This window comes from Pristis pectinata, chromosome 6 (genome assembly GCF_009764475.1).
Source record: "Pristis pectinata isolate sPriPec2 chromosome 6, sPriPec2.1.pri, whole genome shotgun sequence".
Taxonomy (NCBI): domain Eukaryota; kingdom Metazoa; phylum Chordata; class Chondrichthyes; order Rhinopristiformes; family Pristidae; genus Pristis; species Pristis pectinata.
Window position 1 is genome coordinate 15066973 of NC_067410.1, and position 12888 is coordinate 15079860.

The 12888-nt window shown below is 38.4% G+C and overlaps 1 protein-coding gene across 1 annotated transcript in view; it reads right to left on the reverse strand.

Moving 5' to 3' along the window:
* LOC127571316 (tubulin tyrosine ligase 3-like) overlaps positions 1-12888 on the reverse strand; it is a 33308-nt gene that overhangs the window by 18466 nt on the left and 1954 nt on the right. Inside the window, exons 2-7 of the mRNA XM_052017589.1 lie at positions 12645-12705; positions 11155-11259; positions 9440-9549; positions 6953-7136; positions 5597-5655; positions 4506-4625 (exon numbers count right to left, since the gene is read on the reverse strand). Of these exons, the coding sequence (XP_051873549.1) occupies positions 4506-4625; positions 5597-5655; positions 6953-7136; positions 9440-9549; positions 11155-11259; positions 12645-12705 (639 nt within the window). The remainder of the gene's footprint in view (positions 1-4505; positions 4626-5596; positions 5656-6952; positions 7137-9439; positions 9550-11154; positions 11260-12644; positions 12706-12888) is intronic.

Genomic DNA, 12888 nt, shown 5'->3' on the forward strand with positions numbered 1-12888 from the left:
CTTTTATGCCAGGTATGAAAATAGAGAGTGCAAAGATTTCTTCAAGTTCTACTTCAATGTCACTCATTCTACTTGGTCACATGATGCTTTGATGTTTAGGGAAATCTCACTCCTGTCCTCTAGTGGCTGAAATCTGAAGTAAGTGTCCATCCTGATTAGACTCCAGTGAACTAAAACTCCCTCAGGGAATGCATCTGATTCTATGTTTTATGTAACCAGGTTGGGTACTAATGCAAATTTACAGCAGAAATCAGTTCTAATAACAAATGTGTAGTGTGGTAACTTATTCCTGAGCATTATCTGTGTTTTGTTTTAAATTTTGTGTGCCTATAAATGTCAAAAACATTTATACCATTTTAAGCTAAGTATCTCCATTTCTGTGTTCCAGGATATTTTTTAGTTCCCTCCAAAGACTACAAATTAAGGTAATAGGCTACTTGCATAGAATAGTTTGCTTCAATCTACCGGGAAATAGTGTTGCAAACTAGCTTAAGGACATTCCCCAGAGAATTATTCATAGGATAACAAAACAATTTAGCAAAAAAGCCAGGGCTTATCATTATGAGCTCCTTCTGTACCCACTAGACTTCAGTTACACAGAAGCAAAACCCTAAGCAGAAATTACTAAAAGAAATGCAAAATTGGATTTGGAAGGAAATAAAACCTAGAAAATGCATTGCACAGCATCTTATTTAACAATCACCACATAAGATTTGATTTTAAGTGGAATGAATTGCATTAAAGATCACTTCAAGGTAAAATCATGCCAATTACAAAATTGGACTGGACACATGTGTACAGTTTAGTGCACCTGACCTGTTCCTAGCATCAGTCATATACCTAACACCACCATTAATTTGTTCTGCACATCTCTGTCCATCCCCTGGTGTCTATGCCAGCTGTGGTGGGATAACATTCTTGATCATATAATCCTCAGGATCTGAGCTGGCAAGGGCTTTTGCTACTGGCAAGTTTAACCATGCTAGGCTGATTTGAGGAGGAGCCTTAGAAAACAGCCACCTTGCACCTTCAGTTTAGGAGACACAAGAGAGACTGCAGATGCTGGAAATCTGGAGCAACACATACAAAACGCTGAAGAAACTCAGCAGGTCAGGCAGCATCTACGGAGGGAAATGAATGGCCGATGTTTTGTGTTCCTCTCCATCCCCCACCCTTTTATTCTGGCCTTTTTCTTTCCGGTCCTGATGAAGGGTCTCGGCCTGAAACGTCGACTGTTCCTTTCTCTCCATAGGTGCTGCCTGACCTGCTGAGTTCCTCCAGCATTTTGTGTGTGTTCCTCCAGTTTAAGGGTTAGGCACAGGTCAGGCAATCCTGTGCTGTAAAAAGCAAAATATGTTACAGAAAGAGTGATGAAGCAATCAAACATGACTGTGTGTTCAGGACTCAGAAATCTATAATACATACAAGTCTCAGAGGTAATAGCCAAAAGATAGTTACTGAGAGGAAGAATGATGTTACCAAAACTGAAATGAATTGTTTGAAGATATGGATGTAAATTGGTTCCTATACAGTAGCATGGTATGAATAAGGAAATCAGATGTGCATGTAATAATAATGGGGGACTTTAATCTGCATATAGAAAATGCAAATCAAAGAAGCAGTAATAGTGTGAAGGATGAATTCATGAAATGTATAAGAGATGGTGTTCTAGATCAATATGTTGAGGGACCAATGAGAGTAAAGGCCGTTTTAGGTCTAGGATTGAATAAAGGATTATCTGTTGATCTGCTAGTGAAGGGCCCTTTAGATTACAGTGATCGAAGTATGATAGAGGATTTTATATCAAAATTGTAAGTGACTTAGTTCAATTTGAAACTACTGCCTCAAATGTGAATAAAGGAAACTATGAAAGAATGAAATGTGAGTTGGATTTGGTGGATTGTGAAACTACATTAAATCTAAGGCAATACACAAACAATTGCCAACATCAGAAGAATTACACCAATGAGGAAAGAGAAAGTAGAATACAAATATAGGCTAGAGAGAAACATAAGAACAGACTATAAGAGTTGCTATAGAAATGTAAAAAGGAAACGATTAACCAAAAGGACAAATGATATTGGGGAAATTGAAATGGCAGAAATTAAACAAATATTTTGTGTTTGTCTTCATGGAAGGAAACATAGAGAAACTCCCAAAAGTAGCAGCGAGTCTGGAATGAATGAGGGAGGTAAACAAATTAGCACTGCTTAAAAAATTAGTACAGGAGAAATTAATGGAACTGAAAAGCAAAAGATCCCCAGGACTTCAGCCTAGGGTTTTGAAAGAGTCAGCAATAGAAGTAGTGGATGCATCGTTTGCCCAAAATTCCACACTTTCCAGCCACGGAGAGGAATTCAAGGTGGTTTAATGTTCAAACACTGACCACATGCCTCATGAAAGGACTGAGAAAAACATGATGAGAGAATAGTGGGCAAAGAAGACATTTGTTTACACAGTGAGTTGTGATCTGGGACATGCAGCCTGAAGGGATGGTGGAAGCAAATTCAACGGGAACTCAGGGTTCTGTGAAAGGCATTACACACAAGCAGAGGACACAGGACAAAGATCTCCAACAGTGTTACTGGTGCACAAGGCACATGATCGCATTTATTCATCTGGTGTTTGATAAAATTCCATTGTAGAACACTGAAAGTAATGTGTTACAGAATTGCCTCTGTTGTTTGCTTATTCATTCACTTTTTTGGATCTGAGCTTCACTGGCAAGGCCACCACACAGATGATACCACTGTCATGGGCCGTATCTTAAATAATGATGAGTCAGAATACAGGAAGGAGATAGAGAGCTTAGTGACATGGTGTCATGACAACAACCTTTCCCTCAATGTCAGCAAAACAAAAGAGCTGGTCATTGACTTCAGGAAGGAGGGTGGTGTATATGCACCTGTCTACATCAACGGTGCTGAGGTCAAGAGGGCTAAGAGCTTCAAGTTCCTAGGGGTGAACATCACCAATAGCCTGTCCTGATCCAACTACATAGATGCCACAGGCAAGAAAGCTCACCAGTGCCTCTACTTCCTCAGGAGGCTAAAGAAATTTAGCATGTCCCCTTTGATACTCACCAATTTTTATTGATACATCATAGAAAACATCTTATCTGGATGCACCACAGCTTGGTATGGCAACTGCTCTGCCTGTGACCGCAGGAAACTGCAGAGAGTTGTGGACACAACTCAGCACATCATGGAAACCAGCCTCCCTCCATGGACTCTGTCTAAACTTCTCACTGCCTCAGTAAAGCAGCCAACATAATCAAAGACCCCACCCACCTCGGACATTCTCTCTTCTCCTCTCTCCCATCGGGCAGAAGATACAAAAGCTTGAAAGCTCGTACCAACACGCTCAAGGACAGCTTCTACCTTGCTGTTATAAGACTATTGAATGGTTCCCTAATATGATAAGATGGACTCTTGACCTCACAATCTACCTCATTATGACCTTGCACCTTATTGTCTACCTGCACTGCTCTTGCTCTGTAACTGTAACACATTATTCTGCATTCGGCTACTGTTTTACCTTGTACCACCTCAATGCAGTGTGTAATGAATTGATCTGTATGCAAGACAAGTTTTTCACTGTACCTCGGTACCTGTGACAATAATAAACCAATTCCAATTCCACTCCTGACTTGTGCCTTGTAGATGGTCAAAAAGTTTTGTGGTGTCAGGAGGTTAATCACTCATTGCATGATACATACTTTTGACCTGCCTTGTAGCTGCTGTACTTATATGGTTGGTCCAGTTGAGTTTCGGGTCCCATCACATTAATGATGACGGACTCAGAGACAGTAATATCGTTGAATGTCTGGTGTACGTGGTCAGACTTTGACTTTGTTGAAGCTGGTTATTTCCTGGCAGTTTTGAGATGCAGAAGTGTTTAAAAGGCATCTGGACAGGTATTTGGATAGGAAAGGATACGGGTCTATTGCAGGCAACTGGGATAAGTGTAGATAAGCATAGCGGTTGGCATGGACAAGTTGGGCCACAGGACCTGTTTCTGTGCTGTAGAACTCTATGACTCTATGATATTCAAGTATAGTTTCTATTTCTCTTGAGTGAATAGAGGAGCTATCTTCCTCTCCCCTCCAACCAGTGAGTTCTCCATGGCAGTATCATGAACTAATTCTTGTATATGTTTAAATTACTGTCATAAATGCTGTTGCATTGATGTGACTCTTCAGCAGATCCTACCTTTATTGATGAAACAACAAGCTGCAATACTATTTGAAACTGACTTGCGTTAGAGGAGAGATCATACTTTAATGATAAAGTAGTGAGAAATAATATAAAGGGGAGACTTACCTTGGAAGCCTTCATTTTAGTAGACAGTTTTGGTGAAGGATTTAGCAATGTAACTGAGATCCTGCATTTGTGATGAAGGAGTCTGCTATGTAATGGACTTTTACATGGTATAGAACATCAGTTGCCACATATTGAAGAGTACACCTTGTGAAGAAAGAGCCAGTCCGATGAAGCACAGCCTACCTTTGTGGTGAAGGAACCAGCCCCCAAAAAATGGTTGAAAATCTGATCTTTCTGCAGGTTCTGCCCATCAACCCCATTTGTCCAGAGAAAATATGGCATTTCGTTCTTCAATAGTCGAGACTGCAACATAAAATTAAATGCATTTATAAATTTCTAGATAAAAAGTAAACTAATGTAAATTACTAAGTAAAACAATGTGTTTCTCCCTTCTGCTGTCTCTGTTTGCTTAAAAGCAGTCATAGAATGTTGCAATACAGAAACAGGCCATCTGGATCATTAGGTCTGCAAATTTCTCCACAATAATTGCAGTTCATTCTCTTTCTACTAATTATTTGCTTCCTTTTGAAAAGATTTCAAGATTTTTTAACAAAATTTCCGAATTCCATCCACTGCTAGAATGTTGTCTTTAATCTCACCAATTTAATTGATTATAACTATTTAACGCAACCTAAGATAATTTTGTTCCTCTGTCCCATTACTTATTCATCTTCTTAATTCTAGTGGAATAGAAGCCTCCTTGAAGTTCTTCATAACTGCAACTTCTCAATTTAGTGACAAAATCCTATCAACCATCAGGACTCTGACTATGGTAAAACCGAGGTAAAACTCCATTGTAATGTTTCTATATTTTCTTTCCTTTCATAAAGAGCATGAAATTTAATTTATTTGTCTTTTACCCTTTTTCAAGTCCATAGTTCAATCCACTGTTCCACCTCAGTAATAGTCCCAATACAATGGCACAACCCTACTATCACAATAAGTTTCACTCAGTTAACCACAACCCCAAACCAAGGTAGAATTATGCATATAGGCAGTTTTCTGAAGTTCTATCTTGCAGTCTTGCCATTTACAAGATGGATACCTCCGCTAATAAACTGTATGCTTTTGGTAGTTCATTCTAACCAAGCAATCATTGTTGAATAGGATATGTCTATTGGTTTTATATGCATACTGCCATTAAAACTGCATTAAGCAACACAGTCACTTTGAAATGGACCATTATGTTACCGAGTTTTATCCAGACGCTGTTTCTTCAAAGTAAATGCTATTGGCAGCAAAGTTTCATAGGCAAATAACTATACAACACTAACCACGATGTCATGGATGTTATCTGGATCATCAGAGAGGTCTTTCTCATCACCCGTTTTGTCTGCATTGTAAAATAAAACATCACAGCTTAATGTCAATCCCATTTAAACTCTAGGATTTTGAACAAATAAACTGACATGACTTTACAGGAATATATTTATTGAAATGAGCTTTCGATGCATGGTTTAATATTAAATGTCACAGTTTTCTGGATTTAACCTCCTCTTCTTCTGCCCTGACAGTTGTTCATGGGAAATGCACAATGCCAAATGAAGCAAAATTATTTTCTGTAATTCCAAGGATGTTATTAGCATGAATAAGTTCACAGGCTCCATTAATGGCTCAGTGAGCATGTCCAGTGATTAGCTGCACTGTACAGTCTAGGAAATTGTAACATTTAATTCCTGGACTGTGCTGAATTAACTGATCACTTATGTGGTTGCCTCAATGCCCTTAGGTTTGGGAGGTGAATATTAGACAGGATTCCTAATCACCACTCCAGCTAATACTGTGGGTGCATGTGGAAACTGAGTGAGGGCAATGAACAGCTTTCTAACACTCACTAGCATGGTTCATGTAGAGGTATTAGCCATTTTTATAAAGTAGTGGAGGATATCCATAAGGTCATAGCCCAATAAGAGTTAAAGCCTTTAAGAGGAAAAGAGAGGAGCCAATTAGTGCATGGAGAATTTTTTTAAAATATCACTCTATATCAACACGTCACACGTACAGGAAAATTTTAAGAGTGGTGAGCTCAGGGTAGAAGAGGAAGAGTTAAATCCTGAAAATGCTAGGAATCCATTGACTTTACAGAGAGGGATCAATAGCCATCAGGAGACAATTTGGCATTTTAAAATGTCTTAGTTTTGGTGTAGACATTTGATTTAATCTGCTTTGCAGATTTTTCTGTGACCAATCATGATTCCCAGACCTTGGGGACAAACCTCTGGATTTTTCAACCAAAACTTGTTCTGCCCATCTCTCTGTGTAGCCCTGCATGTGGCATCATACTCGAAATCCATTCAGAATACACAATATGTGAAGCTTTGTGGTTTTGCATTGTGGTTACAGGATGGCTAAGCATCCATTATCCTATGTCTAGAAAAACTGTTTGAGACTTCACATGGTCACTCAGCAGCATGTAAATGATTATGTTTGAAATACCCACAAAATCATTGCTCTGTTTGCACAAGATGGTGTATGGATGATTTTGGCATTAATGTGGTTTATGCACAGAATGCTGTGTGAAAGCCATGGTTGACTAAAATTAAAGGAAATATGCTTAAAATTACATCAGTACAAATTGCTGAATCTACATGGATCTATTCATCCAGCTTTGGAAGAAAAATTATGATTACCATCAGAATCGCACCCATCAGAATCACCAGCTCCATCATCTAGATCATTTTCCATGAAGATAATCTTCTCCTTTTTCTGAAGGCTCTTTGGTGGTTTGGGCATCTTCTTCTCTAACCAGCCCCTGTTGCGCAGACATTGTCTGATCACTGGATATGGTCCAAAGATGGTAAATATCTTTTTTAGCTAAGGATTAAGAATGTTGTACAATTATTTATTATTTGGTGAAATTACTTTTAACATTTTCACCAAGTACAATGGAAAACAGCACCACATTAGTACAAGTCTCAAGCATTATGGTGAATGGTCTGATGGTATTGATAACCTTCTCCCCTCCCCTCCCCTCCCCTCCCCTCCCCTCCCCTGCCTGGCTCCATCTGCTCATTATACCCCACCCCATCTGGTTTCACTTATCACCTACCAGCTCCTATCTCACCCCTCCCTCTCACCTCTTTATACTGGCTATCTTCACCCCCACACACTCAGTCCTGATGTAGAGTCATGACCGAAATGTCAACTATCCCGCAGATGCTGCTTAACCTGCTGAGTTCCTCCAGCAGTTTGCTTTATGTTCCAGATTCCAGCATCTGCATGGTCTCCCGATGGCATTTCTTTTCTTTATGCACAAACTAAATTATTTACATTGTATTTAATGACTGGATTTTGCAGTAGTATTTTCTCTGATTGTATTTTCTTCATCTTCCTTGCTAAGTAGTTATCTAGAGGAAGGGTGGTAGTGCAAGAGAAAGGGATGTATTTTCTGTCTTTGTTCCAAGTTTCAACATCAATCCTCCCAAATCAGTTATACTACGGTAAGAAGCATTACTCCACCACTCTCACAACGTAACCCACAACACAACTTGCACTGAACCAGTGTGTGTATCCTTAAACATCCAATGCCAACAGCCTTTCTAATCTTTCATGATTATAGTGTAACTTAATCCTACTTTTAGGGGCAGCTTTATATCCTCTAAGAAATGAGGGTGACACCTCCACTTCACTACTCCAAGGTGTGCATCAAGTACACAAATTGAGAACTTGTGACATTCACATTATATTATGTCTAAGGTTAATGGTTTAAAAAATGCTTGGTACACATCAAAGAATGATATTGCGGAATTTTTACTCTCTAAGTTTAAATGGCCACACACCTTTATAGCAAAATGGACATTTTTTCTATCCCATCATTCTGGGCATCACATACCTGATACCACCTACAAATTTTAAATGGAAAATCATTCAGAAAAAAAATCAAGATCATTTTACACAATTAAGCTGTTCTGTCTGTGGATTATATTTGCTTTAAAAAGGTGTGCACATTGCTTCATAGTTTTGGTTTCCCAAGGGAAAAATAACCAGCAGTAAAAAATAATTTTAAGACACGGTCAATAAAATCTTCATGCAAAGAATCATTCACATTTAGAAGGTTCCTCCTGGTTGGATAATGCATGCAAAAACCTTACCTCTGTTCAAGATCAAAATAGAGAATTATTGGGAGAGCAAATACATCTTCCCTCTGCCCTAACCCCTGGCAAATGGATGAAATAAAATGAACTGAATACTCTTTCCGAACCACACCCATGTTGTGACTCCCAAGAGCAATATTAATCAAGGTTTAAGACTGACATTGTTTAGCTCGGAGTGGCCAGATTTCTCCAACAGCATTCCCACAATTTTAATGGTGTTGGAATCACGGCATTCTGTATTCTGAAATTCAATCATGCATGTCTATGGTTAGCTCCATAAGCTTCATATTTAACCAGATGCTTTCGGAGGTCATTTCTAATAAATTAATTGTACTACTAACTACACAGTGCAAATTTTCAAAAAATCTGAAATGCAAAATAAAATGCAATGATGTGAAAACATGTGACAAGTTGTAAGCCCTAACCCTGGGAATGAACCTAAGCAGATTTATGCTTATAATAGTGCAATAGCAGAATAGTATAGGGATTTAACCATGGTCTTGCACTTATTTTGTAGCTACTGTCCTGAGATGCACCTGCAAAATGGATTCAAACTAGATAGTACATGATTAAAGCTGTGTAACTGATAGTGTCATGGTTAACTTTATGTGGAGAGAACTTTTCCTTGACTTGAAAATGTAAATATGGTTTAAAGATTATATGTTGTCCTATTCATATCAGTAAATCATTTAGATGAACTGTAGGTTTGTCTAAAGCATGTTCAGGAGGTATAACTAATGCAAAAGTTATTTCAGGTTGGTTACTTGCCATGAAGTGTCAATCCTAAGTAATGTAAGATTACCTCTTCAAAGGAGCCTAACAACACTTCTACCCAGACTCATATTGAAATAAGATTCTTGATTTACCCTACAATCTTAAGATTGCAACAAAATAGAAAACTGAAGTTCTACTGTGTGTGTGCACCTGAAACAATGCAAGCTGCAAATGTTCTGACTCTAGTCCTTGATTCTTGACCTGATGAGTACTACACTCTGAACTAAATTTTTGATAATTTTTTTTTACCTTAATTGCTTTCTCCACAAGGAGTTTGCAGTTTTTCAATCGATCGTGCTTTATCTCTAGTGCAATCGCTTGAGACTTGTGGACCTTTCCCTCTTTTGTAATCCATGACTCTGTGGAATTAAATGAAGAAACTCCTAAGACTCGCTTGTTTTCAATTGTGCAGGTAAGTTGTAGAATTAAAGTCAGTTATACAATCCTCTCTGTTAGGGATTGAGTAATCATAAATAATTTCTACATGTACTGCAAAATATTTGTTAATTTATGACAGCAGCTATATTGTGCTGTTTTAAGGAGTGTTTTATAATACTATTTTGAGATATAGTGAAAGCACATTGAATTGTTAAACTTGGAACAGCAACTGTAAGATTATAAATTATCACTTAAGAATAAAAAAAAGCCAATGGCCCTCAAACCTACTCCACTATTCAATGAGAAAATGGCTGGTTCTGCACTGTGTCCATCTACCTGGCCATACCCTGTACCTTCTATGTCTGAAAATCTATTGATTTCTCTTCCAATATGTTGAACAATTTAACATGTACAATCCTCTAAAGTTGAGAAATCTAAAGATTTACCATCCAATGTACTAAGAGAATTTCTTCTCATCTCTGCGCTTAATTGGTGCTCCATTATCCTGATACAGTATTTCCTGGTTCTGGATTCAAATAAACCTGGACTTAAAAGATCATACATATCCATTTCAAAGAAAAATATTTTAGCCCACACACAAACTACCACCTGCAATTTAACTGCAGAGACACTTCACCTATACTTCTAAGTGAAGATGAAGTGGGAGAACATGCTGCACAAATGATATTGCTAGTTGGTAGTGGCAGATAAACAGTTAAGGATATAGATTTACCAGACAAAGCTATCTAATTTGAATGGGATTGCTGATATTTAGATGCAAAATACATGCAATGTGAGAATGATATTTGTACAAAATATGACATTGAAATGAGTAGTGTATGAATGCATGGGCCCAGTGTGGGAAAAATACACATATTAAGCATGAGAAGGACAACAAAACATCATCGTAGCTATATAAGTAACACAAAATTATTTTTGAAGAAAGATCATCAACTTGAAGTGTTAACTCTGTTTTTCTCTCTCTTCACAGACACTGGTTGATCTACTGAGTATTTGCAGCATTTTCTGGTTCTTTTTAAACATAAGTACTTCTTGTAGAGACACAAGAGACTGCAGATACTGGAATCTGGAGCAACAAACAAGATGCCGGAGGTCAGGCAGCACTTGTGGAGGGAAATGGACAGTGGACATTTCGGGTTGAGACACTTCATCTGGAATGAAGAAGGGTCCAGATGAAGAGTCTCAACCCAAAATGACGACAAATGCTGCCTGACCTGCCGAGTTCCTCCAACATCATTTTTGTTGTTGTATATCTTGTGGAATTGTTTGAATGCCGTGTAAAAATTAAAAATGTCAGTGTGAGTGGTCTGAATGTACAATTTGAGTGATGGAGGCTTGTAGCAAACATGGGTGGCAGATACACAACATGAAGGGCAAAGATACCTTGAGATACTAAAGACACAAACTTGAATATCATGCAGTCTATGCGTTTAAGTTACAGTGTTAGTGGAATAGACAGACAGTGTGAATTTCAGATACAATGTAAATCTCAAAATTGCTAAGAAATTAGATGCACTACAGATACCATAGTACAGCTGATGCAGTACAGTAATTTATTTTCTCACCAGATGACTTGTTTGTCCTTTTGGCTTCATTATATTGGGATTTAAGATTCTGTTTCAATTTGATTCTTTTCATACTCTGAACTGATTCATCCTGTTTCTCAGAAACTGGGTCAACAAAAGAGAAAGTTTAATTAAAACACTAGTATACCATGGGTTTTCAATTTTGTAACATCTAAATTAGGCAGAGGGGAAGAAAATCATCTGACTTTTTGAATTGTAGCACTTACTGGTAGGAGACGTTTCTCTATGCAGATTGAGAGTGGCATATTATTTTGGCTGATTTGTCTGAAAGCTGTGCTATAACCTATCCAGAACTTTGCTTCCTATCAGATATGGTGTACATATAATTCCAGTGTAGCCACACTGTTTTTCCTGTATGCTGGTTCAAGAATAGTTGGCAACAGGATGGACAGAAAAGGTGAGGTGGGTCCCTTCTGTGTCTTCGTTCTGACTGTCCACCAAATATTGAGGTGTGGCCAGCACAAAACTACATCCTTTGGATTTGTACATGTTCTGTATTTATAGGCTGGAAGGAATAGATCGCAACTAGTTGGATGTTTAAATTTACTTTGTCATCATAACTGTCAGGAAGTGGGCCCAGGTGGAGGCTCTGGTGCAGAGTGTAACATAAGCAGCCACATTGAATACAAACTAGTACAAGCATTTCCCAGAGGACTCTCTGATCTACAGGCTGTTCCCGGGGACACACACCGAGACAGACATCAAGTGCTCTGGAAGGTCATCAACTCGGTGAAGGACGCACTTTGGTCTGCCCGAAACTTGTTGGTCTTCCAGCACAGCAAGATGTCCATTAGGGAATGCTGTCAACTGGCACAGTCCAGGCTGCAGGAGTATGTGCTGAGGGACGCACTGAAGCTCGGGGCATCCAATGCTAAGGTTTTGTGGGGAAGGACCACAGTATAGGCCCCTTCCGCTACCACACATGGATGGGCAGAGTTGGGTGGGGAAGCCTCTCGAACAATGAAAGGGGTATCACCTCAGGGAGCCACATAAGTGGCAATGGTGTTATGTTTGTTTGTGTGTTTGTCTCTTTAAAGTTTACACTACTGGATGTTAAGGTTTTGTTTTTGCACTGTTCCTAACTTTGTATATATTTTTTATCATGAATAAAGTTTATTTTTGAATAAAAAAATTCCCTGGCCCACATCCAATAAGCACATATACTGGATTAGTCAGCTGTACAAATCCTGTCTTGACCAAATCATCACCTAAAAAACAATTCTTTACAAAATAGTATTACACTTATTGATCTTATTACTGTTTTTTTTAGATGACGTAATTGAAAACCACACAGCTGTCACTAGAGCCTCTTGAAAGAGATTCCTGAAAACATATGATGGGTTGACGGTAGAATTAGCAAAACAGTGGGTAAACTTTGCTTTTTTTTCCTCAGAGGGGAGGAAAGTTACAATAAATTCGGAGGTAACAACACCTGCACTGCAATAGTTCCATGATGCTTTGCATCTTACCATTGTCCTTGGGACAGCTGCCACCAGTCATCTTGTCCTTGATCCTGCAGGTATTTTTGCTCTGTTGTAAGATTAATACAACCGTTAGTCACAATTATGAACTGACCCTAATAGCAGTCAGATGGTATTATAAACATGTTGTGGGATATTTTTGTAGCATTCAAAGTTTTGCCTTCAGCCAAAACGTAACTAAGGCTTCTTGAATGTAATTCTTTTTTCCCTAAAAGATTTAAGTACATTAATA